The sequence below is a fragment of the Balaenoptera borealis genome (genome assembly GCF_965194805.1).
Source record: "Balaenoptera borealis genome assembly, chromosome: 6".
Taxonomy (NCBI): domain Eukaryota; kingdom Metazoa; phylum Chordata; class Mammalia; order Artiodactyla; family Balaenopteridae; genus Balaenoptera; species Balaenoptera borealis.
In genome coordinates this window covers 39,205,776-39,225,277 of record NC_138863.1, presented here as the reverse complement: position 1 = coordinate 39,225,277, position 19,502 = coordinate 39,205,776, and the positions used below count along the sequence as shown (strand labels likewise).

The following is a 19,502-nucleotide window of genomic DNA, read 5'->3' as shown; positions in this document are numbered from 1 at the left end:
ATGACATGGAAAGTTATTCATGATTAGTGATATGTGATAAACAAAAAGCAGGTCATAATCAGTACAGGCGCTATGATTGTATTTTGTTTTTAAATGTGTGTTGTGTGTGTGTTATGTTTGTAGAAATGAGTGGAAGCATATTTAGAGATTATCTCAGTAGTGGACTTTATATATATATGTATACATGTATATTTTATCATATACACACATATATTATTGTATTATATGTATTATATACACAAATATTTAAAAATTTTAACTTCTTGGCATTTTTTGTGAAATATTTTCTTTACATAAGAATAAAAAGCAGAGTTTTAAAAATGAAAATAATGTCTAGCAATATAGGGGTAGGGGAGTGAGAGGTACAAACTATTATGTATAAAAGAAGCTACAAGGATATATTGTACAACACTGGGAAATAGCCAGTATTTTATAACAACTATAAATGGAGTATAACTTTTAAAAATTGTGAATACTATATTGTACACCTGTAACTTATATAATATTGTATATCTACTGTACTTTAATTAAAACAATTTTTAATGAAAAAAGTCTCATCTTTATTTACTTATTTATTTTGCAATTTAAAAAAAATATTTATTTATTTATTATTTATTTAATTTATTTTGGCTGTGCTGGGTCTTAGTTAGGGCATGCGGGATCTTTTAGTCGCGGCATGCGGACTCTTAGTTGTGGCATGCATGTGGGATCTAGCTCCCCGACCAGGGATCGAACCCGGGCCCCCTGTATTGGGAGTGAGGAGTCCTACCCACTGGATCACCAGGGAAGTCCCTGGGATTTCAATTTTAAATCGGGTGCCCAGAAAAGGCTCTACAGAGAAGGTGACATCTCTGCAAAGACCTAAAGGAGAGAAGGGAGAAAGCCATGTTTTTAATCTAAGTGAAGAATGTTTCAGACTGAGAGTGGCAAGTGCAAAGGCCCTGGGGCAGGAGCATACTTGGTATATCTGAGGAACAGCTAGAAGGCCAGTGTGGCTAGAAAGCTGTGAGTCAGGAAAGAGGGTAGGGGCAGCTCCTATAGGGCCTGGGAAGCCCGCAATGGTTTTGGCTTTAACATAGAGTGAAATGGGAAGTCCTTGGAGGGTTTTGAATAGTGGGGATCTGATTTATGGTTTAAAAGGATCACTGGTTTCTATCTGAGTGAATTCAGGGATTAAAGAGAGGAGGCCTGTTGGAAAGTGATTGTATATAGTAATGATAATGGCTTAGTAGAGGTGGTGGGGAAAAGATTGTGGATATATTTGATAGTAGAGCCAACAGGATTTCCTGACAGATTCAAGGTACAGAATTAGAGAGAGGGGTCAAAGATTGTAAAGTCTAAGGCCTTTGGCCTGAGCAGCTGGAAGGATATATTTGGTTGAACCGAATGATGTTGCTGATATTTGACTGTTCTTGACCTTAAAAAAAAAAAAAAGGTTATTTCATATATTCTAACTTAATAGTGGCCATTTACTGAGAAGGGGAAAACTATGTGAGGAAGAGGTGGGGAGGTTATCAGAAGTTTATTTTTGGACATGAGAAGATGTTGAATAGTCAGCTGTATATACATGTCTGGAGTTCAGGAGCAAGGCCCCAATCAGAAATGTATATTAGGGAGTCAGAGCATAGAGGGCAGTTAAAGCTCTGAGACTGGATGAGATCACTTAGGAATTAAATGTAGATAAAGAAGAAGAGAGGCCTGGAGACCGAGCCTGGAGCCTCTAGCATTTCCAGATCACGGAAATGAGGAAGCAGGAAGCCACAACTGGCAAAACAAGGGTTCCAAACAGGGGTGCTGGCCCCGATGAATAATGTAGGTGTGAAAAATTTCCCCAGCCTTTGTCTGTCCTTGAGCCTTGGCATTAGGGGGTGTGTATGTGTGTGTGCACGCGCGTGTGTAAGGGGGACATGATAATATCTTATCCACGACTAGAAATTGCAACATCTCTTCTCCTATTTGATCTAAGCAAGGGTAATGTAGGTGCTATCGCCCCATTTTACAGATGAGTAAACTGGGACACAAAGGTTAGGTTACTTGCCCAAGTTACATCAATAACAGGTAGCAGATCTGGGACTATGAGGGGGCATCTGTCTCCAAGTTCCACACTCTCATTGAATCACACTTGTTTGGGGGAGGTTGGTGCTTCCCCAGGGGGCCTGCTACCAGAAGGAGCAAGCAAAGAATCCCATGGGAATGATAGCAGTGAAGGAGATACAATCTTTCCATCCTTTCTGCTGCTGGCTGTTCTTGCACCCCACTGACTGCTTCTGGTCAACGGCAGGTTCAGGAGTCCTCTGAAGCTCTTCACCACAAAGATCGACAATGTGACGTCTTTAAAAAATACCAAAAATGGGAATTCCCTGGTGGTCCAGTGGTCAGGACTCCGCGCTTCCACTGCAGGGGGCACAAGTTCGATCACTGGTCGGGGGAACTGAGATCCCGCATGTCTTGTGGCGCAGCTAGGAAGGGTGATTCCTTTTCAACGACTGCTCAGAGGCTAAATCGCCATTGCATTCTTCAGTATAGAGCAGCCTCACCTTCCCCAGTGTGGCCCAGAACAAGTCTCTCGAACTAAACACTCCTCTGATGATTTTTGCTTAGTACTTAGACCACAGCATCATAACATCTGTGAAGATTAAAGCATCAGGGAAAAATCTCTATATCCACCCTATGCCCTTCTTTCTCAAGTGTCCCATCCTTGACCAGCTCTTTCTGTTCTGGAAAAAATAGCTTCAGATCCTCTAAGCTTGCTACCTTGGTCTCAGGTGGGGAGGAAACGTCCTTATTTGCATAGCCTCATCTTTAAAAAATAGCTTTATCATTTTAAATTCTATTCCACTGGAAAAGCTGTCTCCCTGAAACATTTCATAATTAACTCTTGCTTCTTATTTTTTAATTTGGGTCAGCATTTCATTTGTAATTATCTCCAGATGCAGCCATTTTCAAAAATGAATGTTTCCTCCCTTTGGCAAAACCAACACTCCCCCATCACGACTGCGGCTCTCCAACTCCTCTGTCCCATCATCCTACTTGGCAAGAACCTCTGAGATGAACATATAAAGTCTATACCACCCTTGCAGAGAGGATTTGACCTGCATTTTCCTGCTGGCATGTTAGCAGCCTGTTTTTCGGAATGTTTAAGAGCAACTGCAGTAAAGTGAATTTACAGTCTCCTAAGTCCATCAGAGCACAAGGGACAGGAAATCTACAGAAATGCAAAATATAGAGCTAACTACCAACCATGAAGCAGAGGAAGTACAGTTATGTGTTCAGGCTAGAAGCCTCCACAGAGACATCCGTCTGCCTCCATCATTATTTATCATCTGGTCTCCAGTTACTTTATTACCACAAGACAGAAAAAAAAGAGCCATGGATTCAACTTGTACTGGCTTCAGAGACAACCCTATATACTTTAATACACTTCTTGGCCCACACTGTGAGTAGTGCTATTCACTGCTACCGCAGTGTGGGACTAGGAAATCTGAGAAAAGAATGAGACTCACATTTGCTTTCTTGAAAGGTTGAAAGGCCTTCAATCATCCATTTCTAGAAAGACTAAGATGCCCTCCCTTCTGCGGGTACTACCTGCCCTCATCCTTCATAGCCACTTCCAAGTCTCCAGGGTACAGCCTCCCATGCCTGACACGAGATGATGCCAGACCTCTTAGGCAATACACTTTTGAAGTAAGAACAACATTCAACCATTTTGTCTCCAGTGTGTACACTGTCACATTTTAAATGTTAAACATCATCTCGCTAATAAGAAAAAAGAAATACATTGGGGTTGACCAGCTTGAGACAGACCAGTCCTTTAGTTCTGCAACTCAAACCTAGCCGGAAAGATGGCTTCAGTGTATCTATTCTGATGGTGGGGAAAAATGGACTCAGTCATATAAAACCATCTCTTGAGACCACAGCCAATCTTACAGATCTTTTTCACACTTAAGTAACACCCCACATTTCATAAAGGGTGATGACAACGTTATCAGTAAAGAAATCACTTCTGATAAAACTATATGGTCATGCATTGAAGTTCTCCTTTTGTGTTTTTCCTCCAAATGTACTTTTTTTGTGGAGCACATTTTAATAGTTTCAGCAGTATGGTGGCTCACAGAAGATTCACAATAAAAGGTTTAAAAGAACAAAGAAAACATACTGTCCCTAAGAACTTTCATACACATTATCTCACTCACTTGTCGCAAATACTCTTTGAGCATGGCATCGTTATTCTTACTCTTCAGAGGTGGATCTAGGCTCTTAGGAGCACATTGCTAGCGTATCACAGGGCTTAGGTCTGCATTCATGCCTCCTAACAAGGCTCTATAAATTGATGAACTGTGAAGTAGAATAGCCAAGTAGCTCTTTCTTCCTGCTGGACCTAAAAAGTCAGGGCTTGTTAGAGACAAGGTATGAAAATGGTCTGCTTGCCTGATGTGCCTCATATCATCCTTATGTATGGCTATTTTATAATCTAGGTAGAGCTAGGAATCTAGAACCTAGAGCCTTAGGTCATAATGCAGAAAGGAAGAAACAACAACGCCTGTTGCTCAACCGTATGTATGCAACAATGTGAAGAACCCCACCATTTATGATGACTCAGCACATGAACTTCCTGGAGCTCCAGGGGGAAGCAGACAAGTGAATAGGGCCCGACACCCAAGATTCTTCAGCAACCTGTTGGTGCTACTTATTGCTCCACTAAACCTAATATACCAACCCTTCCCTGGCCATTTAAAGACGGAGAAACGGAGGCCCAGAGATCAAGTGATCTTCTAGGTCCCAGAGTTAGCTGGTGGCAGAGGTGGGCAAGAACCCAGGTGGTCTAACTCCCAACCCTGCGCTCTTTCCAATATGCTACAGTCTGACATATATTACAGACAATGGTGACAGAAATCATAATGGCAGCCATCATCGACTGGATGCTTACTCAGGGCAAGGGTCAGCAGTAAATGTTTTATATAAACGATTTCATTTAATCTTCAGAATTACTGACCTACAAGGTAGATGAGGAAACAGAGGCTCAGAACAATTAAGCAACGTCTCCAAGACCCCACTGTGGGCAAGTAACAGAACTGGGATAGAGTCCAGTCTCTCTGAAGCTAAAGTTTGTTGTTTATATCAAATTGCCTTTCTCTGCTCACCAGAGGTTTGGTGAAAATTACAGTGATTAAATATGAACAGCTGATATATCTGCCTATTGTTACAGTTTATTCCATCTACTTTACATAAGCAAGTCTTTACAAAAACAGATTTCAAGAGAAAGAACACAATTCATCTGTCCTTTCCTGCCTCTTTAATGCTAATCCTTGAGTTTCTCAGAAAAGTGAAAGGCCCTACTCAGATACTGTAAATCTGCTTTTGAGTTGTACATTTGGTCTGAGGGGAAAAAAGCGTGATTCAGACATAAACAAAATAAAATACTTCTTTAAATAATGAAATGAAAGTCTCTTACAGTTGGAACAGCAGAACACTTAGGTGTTTGGATGCAGTGCCTCTGTTCACAGACTGAGATGCACCCAAAGCGACTGAGGAGGCTCAGGCCAGCCCTGAGCTTGCTCTATTCATTGCTCTCTGCATCTATATTTTCAGCACTGCTTTTTTTCGCATGTTGATGCTTAGAACATTATTCTTAAGAACCAGTGTCGTGCAATTGCTAAGAAGACAGTCTTGTTAACAGGTTTCTCAAAGTCACTTGTAAAGTTGCCCCTTGGTATCCCCAGGGCATTGGTTCCAGGGTTCCCTCAGGGAATACCAAAATCTCGGATGCTCAAATATAAAACAGCATGTTATTTGCATATAATTTATGCACATCCTCCTGTATACTTTAAATCATCTCTAGATTGCTTGAAATACCTAATACAATGTAAATGTATGTAAATAGTTGCCGTCACATAGCAAAATTCAAGTTTTGCTTTTTGGAACTTTCTGGAAATTTTTTTAAAAAATATTTTTGACCTGTAATTGGTTGAACCTGTGGTCGGTTGAATCCGCGGATACAGAGGGCTGACTGTACTTAAAGAAACTCAGGATAACATCTTGGGGAACCTAATATCACTTGGGAAGATTTAACCTCCCCAGACTGCAATTTCATTATTAGTAAAATGAGAGGCAATCCTTTTTACCTCAAAAATTCAATATATTACTGCTGACTAGATAAAGGAGTTCTGAAACCAACTGTTCTCCACTCCTCTTTTGCTCATTTGCTCCCTCCTTTTCTTTTGCTTCAGCTCCAGTTTGCTCCATTCCCCCCAAAACACTTTTTTTTTTTTTACTCACAAATACTGCCTTACTAGTCTCTTACATTTATTAGTAGCAGCAGAAAACAAATATTTCCACTCCAAGGAAATGTATCATCTTATTACGAATGACAGTAAAATGCAGAGAGCATTCCCAGGGAGGTAAGGCATGTATGATAGAGACTGAAGAGGCACAGAGCACAATTACATGATTTAATATTCCTTAGAAACCACAATGGTCATTTTTAGTGAAGGGATTCTAAATAGTTACCAATGATAAACTTAAAACTAGAGCTTCTGGAAATGTAAATTAGAGCCACAATCATAAGAAGCCACAAGTGTGATGACCAACGTTGCTTTTCCTATTGCTAACAAATGCTTTGGTTCTGTGGCGTTTTGTATTTTAAGATATGTATGTATGAATATACACTATTGATACTATGCATAAAATAGATAACTAATAAGAATCTACTGTATAGCACAGGGAACTCTACTCAATGCTCTGTGGTGGCCTAAATGGGAAGGAAATCCAGAAAAGAGGGGATATATGTATATGTATAGCTGATTCACTTTGCTGTACAGTAGAAAGTAACACAATATTGTAAAGCAACTATACTCCAATTAAAAAAAAAAAAAAGATATGTATGTATGTATTCCAAGTATGACCAGGAAGACCTTTTTTCCTTCATTTAAAAAGGTAATCTGAGATAAATTCATTCTAAAAGTTTTTTCCACTCTCCCAAACTTTCAGCATAAAAATGGTAATAAATCAATATATATATATATATATATAAGCTAAAGGTCCTCCCTAGAACACTGTAGTGACAGTAAAGAAATATTTTCTACTTTACCTGGGAAGAGCGGTGATTTTCCCCCATTTCTCCACACAGAATCTTCTTGGGCCGTTACTCCCTCGGAGAGAAGCAAATCCTTCATAGGGAATGCTGGATGTGCCTGTAACAAACTACCAACCCAAGAAAACAGAAGGAGAAGGTGAAGCCAAGAGACCAGGCTCCAGGAAAGGTTGGCATCGTTCACGTGCAGAGGTGCTGGGGAAGAGCGGCCTGCCGCTCACTGGTGGAAAAGCTCAAAAGATAAAACTTCATAGACATAGAATAGCTATAACACGAGAATTCTGACAACGAGCTGGAGAATACCAAGGAAGGACAGAGCATTATAAAGAGAAAGGGGATGTGGAGGATTTGCAGAAGATACAGCATCCTGTACAGCTGACCAGCTTAGAAGCTCAAACCATGTATACTTCCCATTAGAGATTAATAAAGTGGGCGTATCAGTGAACCTAAGTCAACTTAGCATTAGTCCCCGATCGAACTGAGGTGAATGAAAAACAAAAAGAACTTCTAGCCCTGCAAATTTGAGACCCAGATCTGTCATCCAAAGGAGCCAAGATCCAGCCTACTTGTAAGGCTTTGCCTGAGTGACCAAAAGGCTTCCTCATGTCTGATATTTCTTTAGCTGCAACCAACCAGCAATTGCCCTGTATAACTGTAAACACCACAAGAAAATGAGTTAGTTTTCCCAGTATTCTTAAACTTCAATATTATCTCAAATTTGTGGAACGTTAGATGGAAGAAAAGAAAGGACTCTTTATCAAGGAACTGGGTCACTTCTTAAGGGACTGGAAGATTATCTCTTTCAGTTGCCAGGGATGCTGGCCTGCAGGGTACCCAGGGACCTCTTGTGGAAGGGATCAAAGTGCCCTAAAGGCAGACGTTGTTGCTGGGATTCTTGGATGGGAGTTGGTACTTCCTCACAACTCTAATGACATGCTTGGACTAGGCTGGGGATGTTCTGCATAGTGATGGAACCACAGAACCTCGCAGTCAGAAGAGTCTGAAAACAGTATATCCCGAATACGCAGATAAACCTAAATACATTTATTGAGTATACTTAGCAGTTATTAAAAATATGCAATTCCAACAATAACTGTATTAATGCAGTAAAAAGATGAACTAATGGCATCTTACCTGTAACAACCTTAGTCGTTGTTCATTGTTGAATCTTTCCACTGCAGCCCAGAACCACCGAATTACAATATGATTGTCATGATATCCTATCAAACCAATCATGAAAGCCCGTGTTACTTTGAGTTTTCTATCTTAAGTCACCACGACACTGGAAAGTCGACAAAAGACCCCCAGACATAAATCATCGTCTTGGATTCGTTAAAGGTTATTTATAATTTAAGACCAAGGAATAACACTGTAAATGTGATCACATGAGTGTCAGAAGTCAAACAAAACACTAAATGAAACCAAGAAACCTCTGTTTCCATTTAGTGGTCACTAAATGAAACTAGTGGAGAGAAGAACAACAAATGAGCTATTTTAACCATATCATTTCTGAAAAATATAACTTCTGTTACTGGAAATGCTTAACCCTTTTGGTCATTTATTTAAGAAATAATTTTCTAGCACTGCTATGCCAAGCAGTGTCCTAAGTTTGGGGGACAACATCAAAGGAAATAGACCCTCACAGGGCTTCTGGTAAAGGAGAGACATAAATCAAATAATTATTCAAATCAATATATAATTGCAAACCATTTTAAAACTATATATTACGTTCATATTTTAAAAGCAAATTACTTTTTATTAATAAAAAGGGAAAATAAGTTTATTACTTTAACTCCTTCAACTAATAAATCTCAAATAATCATCAACCTAAATGTTACTTTTATTCCATACTTTACTAGAATTTAATGAAATGTCAAAAGTATCATCCCACAGGTGGATTAAGGCAGTAGCTGTGGATTCTAAAACCTTCTGTGGAGAAAAATTAAGTTCAGAGAGAAGGCTGACAAGGATTAAGGCACAGTTGGTGATTCAAACCAATTAGCTGACATATTCAGTGTGCAGAGAGCTACTCTAATTCTGAGTCAGCAGCAGTAAGTCCTAAATAGAAGGTGGGTAGAAACCATTTTCATTCAAATTTTTCCTCACATGTTTCAGTGGTTGTAGGATTTGGGGAGAATCTTGCCTTACTGTTTACCATTTGATCAGCGATGCCCTTGGCGAAAGGGGATCCAAATGAAGGGTAAATACAACTAGATTGGACACGGAGATGCACAGGCTCCTTGTCCTGCCTTTGGCAAAGACTAGCTGTTTGGTGCTGAGCAAATAGTTTTCTAATCTATAAAATAAGTGCATTGGCTCTTTATAGCTTTAAAGTTTTCTGACCCTTTGAATCAGCCCTTTTATGCCTCTCCTTTGCTGTCTGTGCCAAACCATTTGGAGAAGGAGGAGGAGTGAAAATGTCTCATCCTATTCTTTATAAACAGCTGCCCTGTGAACATATGGCAAATGGCAGCAAAGCCGCCCCTTCATTCAGTGCCAACTAGCTGGGTTAGCAAACACGGCAGCTGGGCATCTCGCCATTTTCCTGCTCCCTCCCCCCAGCCCTCTCCTCCCAAGGATTTCATTTGATAAGATTGACAATAACCATAGAAATAGGTACTCGATTAGTCATATACAGTGAATAAAAGTCTATACTGTGTAAATACAAAACCGGCTGACTTGATGAATGGCATTGCTATTAGAATCTCCTGGGGGTTGGGGACGGGCAGAAGGAATGAGCTAATAGTATTTATGGTAAGATATAAGTTATGTAGCATGTTGGAGAAACTGTGTTCTAGTTAGCGAAAATAGTTAACAAAGTTATAATAGCCAAGGTCGTATTTGGATTATACACGGGGCCAATTGGAAAAGAGTTATTACAGCAACTGGACTTCAGAAATAGCAGCAATGGACACTGCAGTTTAATATTGTCTTTCAGAGAAAATGGACGGGCAAGGCCAGCCCAGGGCAACAGTGATGGGCTGGAAGGGCCAAGCAGAGGCCAAAACAAATCAACTGAGCCAATGTTAAGGTATTTTTTTGTACTCCAAACTTTTTAATTGTTGTTTTTTTTTTTAATCTCTGTTTCAATTTACAGATAACTGGAGAACTGCTCAGCTCTCATTTTAGTCTGCTAAGTGATTAATTCAGTGACTTAAAGGTTGTATTCTTCACTCTCCAAGTTCAGAACCACTGCTAGCTAACCTCTTACATTCTGAGTTCAAGAACAAAAACAAAAACCAACCGTCATTTGTCACGACTTTCTGAACACTTTATAACACTACAATAAATTTCAGAAAATGTACTCTTTCTTTGATTAAAAGTATTGGATAAAACTTTAACTCTGTGGCTTCCCTGGTGGCGCAGTGGTTGAGAATCTGCCTGCCAATGCAGGGGACACGGGTTCGAGCCCTGGTCCGGGAAGATCCCACATGCCGCGGAGCAACTAGGCCCGTGAGCCACGATTGCTGAGCCTGCGCGTCTGGAGCCTGTGCTCGGCAACAAGAGAGGCCGCGATAGCGAGAGGCCCGCGCACCGCGATGAAGAGTGGCCCCCACTTGCCGCAACTAGAGAAAGCCCTCGCACAGAAACGAAGACCCAACACAGCCAAAAATAAATAAGTAAATAAATAAAATTAAAAAAAAAAAAAAAAAACTTTAACTCTGGGTTAGCATCAGGTCCCTTTCCAAGCGTCTTGATTCAGCAGTCAAATGTCAAAGGCTTTGATGCCAATTACTAATTGAAAATTTGTATTGATCTACAGAAATGCCAGTCCTAAAGCTTCCCATCTGGTGACGTGTGTAGTTTTTAACTAATCTTACAGCGGTTTCCTTTTCAGTTGAACTGAATGCTTGAATTTTAGAAGGGCTTGTTCAAGAAACTTGACATCTGAGAACTGTATCTTACTCCATTCATGTGTTTCAACTGTGAATTACAACTGGTAAGCAGTTCAAGTGAAATGTAGAAAAACTGTGTTGGTTCATTAAGAAGCTCAGAGGGTATGCCTCTTCAGGTTTGAGAATGAAGGCAGAATAGGTGGAGTTTGACCAGCTGGATATGAGCTCCCTGGTGCTTCACTAACAACACCATAAAACAATTAATTAGTGTTCCTATGGTCGCATTTCTTCACTAACAATTAAGAGTTATGGCATCCTTAGACGGTGTGTAAACAGTTCTCCTTCCACTTGACAGATGAGGTAGCTAGGGAAAGAAGGGCATGTACCTTGCCCAAGGTCTCAAAGGAGACTGCATCAGACCTATGATTAGAGTGCAAGTGCCTCTGCCTGTCCTGGATCCAGGCCAACGTGCCAAACCGCTTGCTTCCCTCTAACCTGGAACTTTAAATCCAGCCATCTATAAGTCAAATTTCACCTCCTCTATATTCTGTGTTGTTCCTCCAATCACTTAGGTCTATTTCAGCTGTGCCTGCGATGACCAGTTCTAGTTCTCTTGCATCAAAAACAGATACCAGCCTGGCATCCACCACCTGTGGAATAAAAAGAATACAGGACATGGCTTAAGAACCTGGAGAAGCCTCAGCTATAATTAAGCCTCATCAGAAAAGGAGGGCACAGGGAGTGTTGGGAACACTATGGATGTATTCTGTGGAGGCACTTTAAAACATGTAAAGCTCTCTACAAATATATTTTTAGTACAAGGTTGATGAGGTTTTCAACAGAATTTTTGTTTTATAATTGGTCACTGATTAATCCAGTTTCTTTTTCTCTTTTGGAGAAGATCTAGTGCTCCAGTCACTTTCACAGTTTATTTTAATTTCAGCTATGGCTTTTTCACAGAAGAAGTCATACAGAATACTTGTTACAACTCATTCTGACCCTCAGATACAATCATTTCACATATCAGGCATTAGATCTGATTACACGTATCTAAGCATGAGTAAAATGCGTGACTTAAAAGGTTATTAGTGGTCATTAAATCGTCAAATGCTATTTGAATGCAGGTCATTTTATTTCAGTGATTTCTTGTAACAGGGCAATAAGCTTTTTCTGTGTTCTTAAAACATATAGGAAAAAATGTTGAAGTGTTTGAATTGAAATAGCAACAGTAAATACACCAAAGAGAAATGGAAATATTGCACACATATGAAGTACAGTGAGGTGGACCAAGGTATTGCTGACATCAGACTGAGAACCCCACTCCTGCTGATGGTCTTTACCTCATAAAAGCCACGCACTAAGCTCTCTGTTTGCTGCACAACACCCCTCTCAATCCTCCATTTCACCATCCTCTCGATGTACTCCTTCTTATTCTTCTCGGTGACTGGGATGTTAGCACCCCCTGGTTTTAATTCTCGTTCGGTAATCTGCGATTAAAAAACAAAAGCACTGACCATAAAGCAATACTCTTGATGTTGTAAGACCACTGCTACCAATGAGCTGGAATCAGCCAGCTACCTGTCTCTGCTCTGGCCCGGGTACATCCCACAAGCAGGGTGTGTGGCACCAGCACAGAGCCCAGGCACCCACCAATGCTCAGGGAAAACTAACCAATGAGCAGACGTCTGAGAGCCTCAGTGGTTAAAAATATATGTGTTGCAAGTGCTGAAGGTTAAGCTTTAAATCCTGATTAAACAAATAAGTCTTTTTAATGGAAACAAAGGGGCTCCAGATGCTGTCCCACTGCTATTTGAATGTTTGACAAAAAGACATTTTCACAAATTCCTTTAGGATTCACAATCAACTACATATAGAAAGCCAACATTTAGGTAAAGGTTTACCTTAAGGAAGCAGAATTACATTCAAGCGAATGTTAAATTGAGAACTTCGTTTCCAAAATACGAAATTCAGGAGACCAGCCAAGTATTAATGTTTAACTAAGAATATTAATTATGAACTAGTATATAATTTCTGAAAATCTTTTAACCAACTCTTCTACCAACTTTAAAAAAAAACAATATGTTTCCAAACCTTCACCAAAATATTGTTTACTTTCCCTCAGCTTCAAAACAATCCATTTCTGTTGTTAAACATGAATGAGAGTTAAGTACAAGGGCCAATTAAATAATTTAATATTCAACTCTGGGGTAGCATGGATATTTAAAAACTGTATTTAGTACAAGGCACATTCTAGTATCTTATGAGGATATTGAAGCTAGAAATAAAAAGATTGTTTACAACATACAAATAGTGCAGTCTATAAATTGGAAAATCTTAATCTGAAGTCGGCACTAGAATAACCTTTGTAACCAAGATTATTGTAACTGTCCATAAACCTGGGTTTAAACCACCCAACCAACCACAAATAAATAAGCATCTGATCTTAGGCCACTGAATTAATTCTTCACCAACCAATAGCCTTCAATTACCACACTTAGTCACCAGTTATTCACACACACAGACCTGCCCAAAAACTTCTTCGTTCACAGTGAACGTGAGGTCCAGGATGTCATGGATGTCATTGTCTTTCATCCACTGCAGGCTCTGGTGAAATTCTTCATCAAGGTATTCTAGATCACTCAGGTCACAGAGACTAAGATGATAAACAGATAGATAAAAAATATGTAGTCATGGCTATTAGCAAAAACCCAGAGTTGTGAGGAAAGAAACTAAGAAATAATGACAAGAACAAGATCAACTAAAATAGGCAGTGATTTCTGGAATGTTCTTCGTCAAAGTCAGTAACCAAACCAGTGAAATAATTCAGAAATTTGACATAAAATTGAAAAATTCTGATATACAAAATGCCTTAGGAATCACTCAGTTTGTTTTGTCTTTTAAGACACAGAACTGGAGGTGCAAAGAGTGGTTGCCATTTGCACAGTCACCCACGATTAATGCCAGAGCTGGAAATGGAACTCGAGTTGACAAACTTGGGTTCAGTATTCTTTGGCTATGTTATACAATCTTAAATTATCATTCTCCTAATTAGAAATTCTTCATATGTTTCTATACTGTACTTTAACGTTTTTTTTCTTTTTTTAAAGACTAGATTCTGTGATCCACATTCACATGTGTCCCCTTTTTCTTCATGGTTCTTATTCTTTCTGTGATTCTGAAAACTGAAAGCTACAGAATTGCTCTACAATTATAATGGTTTTCTAAGAGAAGATCTACATGAGGTGGAGTTACTATTATATGACCCTGTTGTAAGATGGTAGCAATTGATTTGCTTTAGTTGTCTTGAAACTTCCTCCCATCAGTCCAATTTCAAAGACCATTTTGTTTAGTTCAGTCTACACATGTATTAGGCATCAAGTATGTGCCAAATATCTTAATAGCTACTTGATAAACAGTTACTGCCCTCAAGGAGCTAATGGTCTAGCTGGAGAGACAGGGACACAAATAGATAAGTTAACATAAGGTGATAAGTGATAGCCTAGGGTGGGTAACACTTATTATTAGTGCACTTTTTTATACGTACGTTACACTTCAGTTAAGAAAAAAAAAAAAAAGATAAGGTAGATATAGGGACCTCCCAAAGAAAACATGCAAAGCATTTACTTTGACCTGGAGAATTAGAAGAAGCCTTTTGGAGCAGATGATACCTATATTAAAGTCTGCAGGATGTTTCAAGCTAGAGAGGTAAAGGGGAATGGATGAAAAGGAGAAGAAGGGGAAAAAGAGAGACAGGAGAAGAAGACAACCTGAACAAAGCACAAAGGGATGGAGTATACAGATTTTCCAAGCATACTGGCAGCACCAGAGACTTAACCACAAGACAGAATGTCTAGAGAATAAGGCTGGAAAGGTAGCTGGGAGCAGGTCTGAACGTCATTCTAAGGAGCTTGGTGATTCAGAACTACTGAAAGGTTTTAAAACAGGGAATGACATGGTGAGACATGAGGTGTGACTTTAAATTGTTCTTCTGGAAGTGGCAGTGTAGAGGATTACTTAAAATTGGGGGGCAGTGGTAATCATTGGGTGGAAACCAATTAATAGATCACTACAGTAATCTGGCCAAAATAAGATAAGGATTTTAATTAGGGCACAGCTATTAGGGTAGAGAAGATGAATTTAAGAATTATTTAGGAGGTAAATGTGGAAATTCATAAATGGTTTTACTGGGTAGTATAAAGAAGTATATCTAAAACGGGATGGCAAATGAACTCAAGTTACAAGACAACTCTGATTCATTGCCAGTCTTGAGGGCCAAAAGTTGAAAAACTCCTGAGGCCACAACAAGTTCAGCAGGAAAAAGTACCTAAATGATTTGTGACCTGTACCATGGGAACGGGGTGGGAGGTGGGGAAGAGAAGAAACTGTGCTGTGTATTTACCATCCCTGTTTAAGGTTGACGCCCAATTTCTGACCAGAGTGACTTGAGAATGTTGGCACCTTGAACTGTGACTGGGCGTAAGGGAGAAGGTACATTTTTAGGTCAGGAGAAATTGATGAGTCCAGTTTTAACCATGTTGATTCTGAGGTGCCTGTGAGACATACAAGAGGAGATATTCAGTGGAATGTTGACCGCTTGAGCCTACGACTCAAGGGAGATCATGTCTGTGGGTGCGGATTGGAGAGTAGATGAGACAGGTAAAGAGATATCCCATGAGAGCACACGGAGAGAGAAAAGCAAGGGGACAAGAATGGAAGCCTCAGGAACATCGAGGTTTAAGGGCAAATCAGGACATCCACAAAGGAGGCATAAAAGTAAAAGGAGAACCAGGAGAGCACAGTGTCACATAGGCCAGTGAAGGAAGAACTCAAGAGAAATGGGTGGGGTTGGGAGGGGTCAACAGTATCAAAAGCAGCAGAACGGTCCATTAAGATAAAGACTAAAAAACATTCTTTAAAAGCTTCCATAGGTTATTGGTGGGAAAAAAAGCCAGGCTAAAATGTGTTGAGGGTGTGTCAACAGTCAGTATAGACTACTCTTTCAGGAAGCTTAAATGGAAAATGAGAGATAAGGCAATGAAATGGGAAGATGCAAATGGGCCAGAAGAACCAGAGAGGCAGAAGGCCAGTGCCCAGGTGCCCAGGATTTCATCGGTCCATATACCAAAAGGGAGGATGGCAAAAGTCTTCCTACTGACCTGCTTTAAGAACCATTAGAAATACTTTGCTTTCAATTGAGCTCTAGGCTTCCATTTTTACAGAAAGCAGATACATGGCCTTGGTTAAGGAATGAGCTGGTCAGAGCCATGTAATCATTCTGTGTTTTCTCATTGCAAGTTTGAGCTACTACCCTCACAGATAGTTGCCTTCTTCTGCTCAGCCTTGTAAATGACTACTGATTATAGGACAGACACTGTTTGCTCTACATTTCACAATAATTGTAATCTTTCATTGTGCTAACAATGAAGAAAAAGTTCTGTGAATGCTAAATTTTCATCTGCCATCGTAAATTACTGTCTTGCATATAGAGAGATCTCAAGATAAATATGGGACTTTAAAAATATTGCCCACCTCTAACAAACAAACAAATTAAAAAAAAAAAGAAAAGGAGAATGAAAATATGAACCAAGAATAAACAGTTGAAAGTTTGCATAAAGCAAAATGTAAAATGCATCTTGTGAAAGATGGGGGGCTGTGAGTCACCAAGACTAAGCCGCAACTATTCTATTAATAATCGGCATTAATACCACAGGAATTCCAGCACTGTATTTGAAGTACAATTGTTTTGAAGAAACATGTGTAGCAACAAATGAGAATGAATTATTCAGAGTGGAGCAAAACTAAGCCTTTGGGAGCAAGACAGGAATAAAGGAACAGAAGCTGGAAAAATCCAGTAACCACATTTGAAATTATATTAGTTGATTAGTTTCAGAAATCTAAATCACTATTAAGTAAGTAATAATAGATTTGAGATAGTGAGCCGATAAATGACATTGTCAAAAGACCCTTTTTGATAAAGGAAATATTACATTCTTTACATGCTAATTACATAAGCAATAAAAACACTCTTACATTCTGAGAAGAGCCTTATAAAAGGGCCGTGTGAAGAAGGCATCCAACAAATACTGGTGAATTAGTGCAAGACCAAGGATCCTACCACTGAACCGGAACCTGTGAAGGAAAAGCAGGAGATGGTGTACACGTCATGGAGCAATTTCTGAACGGTTCTATTTGCTCTCAAGAATGCTTTCCAGCTCTAATCATCTAAGTTTGTCCATGAGAGTTTGTGTGCACTGCAGGCTGGTTCTTCCTTAGGCTGATATTCACATCTACTTGTAGAAGAAATCTGTTTCACTCTGATGTTCAGGGAGATACTGCTCCACTTTCACCCCATGTCAGTAATGTCCACCATGCAGCACCCTACATGGCCAACATGAATTTCCTGTTAGCATGGCAGTGAAATTTCCCTAAATCGCTTCTAAGAAATGTTGACAGAATGAGACCAGTGGTGGTGGGAAAACTGTTGTCCCCTTGTAGTTTGCTTGCATGAATATTAGCAGGATTTCTCTAATGCAAACCTAGTAGCAATTCCCTTTTGAGGAAAAGCCCAGTCTCAGAGTGAGAAAGTTCCTATTTCTGTTCTCTCTCAAACCCGTCTCTTGATGATAACTCACCATCCAAGAATTATGCATGTGTACATTTTGAGGGAGTTTCCTCATGGGACATTCTGTTCTTTAAAATTTCAGTGCTCAATTCTATTCTGAATCACTTCGGAAAATTTATTAAATATATCTGTCACGACTGGGTTTGCTGAGATGTACATGTATTTTCTTTTTCGGAAGTATTCAAGTTTCTAGCTCTTTGAAAGCCTGGTGCCTTCTGAAAGTGTAAATCCACACTGAGGTTCATACTATTCATTTGTAATTTTAGTCTTAGGCAACCATTTTAAGATGAATGTCCAGCAGCTTTGGTTTTCTTTATCCACTTATGTTAGCATAACTGCCATAGCTATTCTTAGGAGGACTCCAAATTGTAGTTAAACGGAAGTTAATTTGAAGAATAAGTCCTAAAACTTAATGCCCTCCACCCACCAATGTTAACCTCATGACTCAAAGACATTGTTTCCATGAGTCGTACTCATGTTCTTTTTTTTGTTACTATAGTGAAAATGAAGAGGAACAAGCAAACAGGGGTTATAAAGATACTTCAAGTCTATAAATGCAGGCATGTAAAAAAAAAAATGTCATGAAAAGAGTGCAATTTGGGATTTTCAGAATACATAATTCCCAGATGGGAATCCTAGCCCAGTTTTCCTTGGTTTTGTGTGAGAAATTAGGAAAGGGGCAATTCCTGGCTACAAACTTGAAACAGTCACTAGGGTAAAGGGGCCACTGCTGTGACTCCGCACTCCTGCCTGCCTGCCTGCCAGCATCCTCTTCCACCTTCCGTTCCTCCAGGGCACCCCACCCTCCCGCCCTCCCTCCCTCCCTCCCCCTAGAACACCAAGAGCCCAGCTGCTCTGCCCCGCCCCCAGTGTTAGCCACTTCCCCAAGGGCTGCTCCAGAAGCTGCCTAACCTCTGGGTCAGGACATTCCCCTACTCACCCCCCACCTGCCCCCGTCAGATCTCAGAGTGGCCCAAAGCTGCAGAGAGGGATTTAGGGTCTTGCTGGGAACCTAACATCACCTGCAACTTTCTTTCAGTGGAAAAAACCTTTTGAATTCTACCCAACTCACTTAAAATTGGTCTTATGGAACATAATCTATTCCTAGCTTGGAGACTGCCTGTATATTAAATTTGACCACACAAACAAGAGTCAAATGAGATAGTTAACTGAAAATATGATTTTCTCCAAGGGAAAAAATGTTTTTAAAAAAAGCGTGGGTTCCTATAAAAACTAATATCACAGAAAATCAGCTGAAGAAAAGTGTTGGAGAAAAAAATACTTACCATTCATGGTGATTGTCTACAAAAGCAGACATGGGACTTATTTGTACTGTGTATGTGTCATTGGCTGAATATTCAAATAAGCCATAATATGGGTTAAAGAGTTCTCTGGATACCAGGAAGAAAAACTCTCTGGAAGGTCCACTGTAATCCAGCCTTTAAAAAATTCACAGAAAGAACAACCAGTTATTATTTGTTTCTATTTATTAGGCACATTTTCTACAGTGCTCAACTTTCTACAGAACACTCCTTAGAAGTCTGATTATCCACATACCAGGATTGTTCAAAACATTGGACATTGAATGGTCATGATTCCTGATCTCAAACATGTTTCGACCCAAAATAACATAATGGACATTTATATGCAGCATATCTAAAGCTAAAGCTACATATCAGATAATGGATGAGATAGGCAGTATGCTAATAATTTGATTGTATAAATATGCAGAAAAAGGTAAATGGAAATGCCCAGAGCCAGGTTATGGGGAGAGAGAGTACAGTGGGAATGCTTTATTTCAGCAGGTTAAACCAGAGGGCATCAGCTACATACATCCATGGGACATGGAGTCCTCATGGATTTCTGAAACACTTTTAAATGGGGAAGGAAAGAGACTTTAGTGAAGCGGTGAGAGGATATTACAGATACAAGGCCTCCTAGGGAGATCAGAGGC

At 39.8% G+C, this 19,502-nt stretch overlaps 1 protein-coding gene across 6 annotated transcripts in view; it reads right to left on the bottom strand.

The window, feature by feature from the left end:
- The window catches only part of HECW2 (HECT, C2 and WW domain containing E3 ubiquitin protein ligase 2), a 433,539-nt gene that overhangs the window by 27,059 nt on the left and 386,978 nt on the right, over positions 1-19,502 (bottom strand). For 5 of the 6 annotated variants that reach the window (XM_082397296.1, XM_082397294.1, XM_082397295.1 and 2 more), the window contains 7 exons: positions 18,835-18,987; positions 16,957-17,055; positions 13,450-13,579; positions 12,267-12,413; positions 11,462-11,576; positions 8,225-8,310; positions 7,088-7,200 (listed from right to left, as the gene is read on the bottom strand). In XM_082397296.1, the coding sequence (XP_082253422.1) occupies positions 7,088-7,200; positions 8,225-8,310; positions 11,462-11,576; positions 12,267-12,413; positions 13,450-13,579; positions 16,957-17,055; positions 18,835-18,987 (843 nt within the window). Of the gene's footprint in view, positions 1-1,432; positions 2,627-7,087; positions 7,201-8,224; positions 8,311-11,461; positions 11,577-12,266; positions 12,414-13,449; positions 13,580-16,956; positions 17,056-18,834; positions 18,988-19,502 lie in introns of those variants that run through there. The other variant, XM_082397298.1, reaches the window with a different exon arrangement.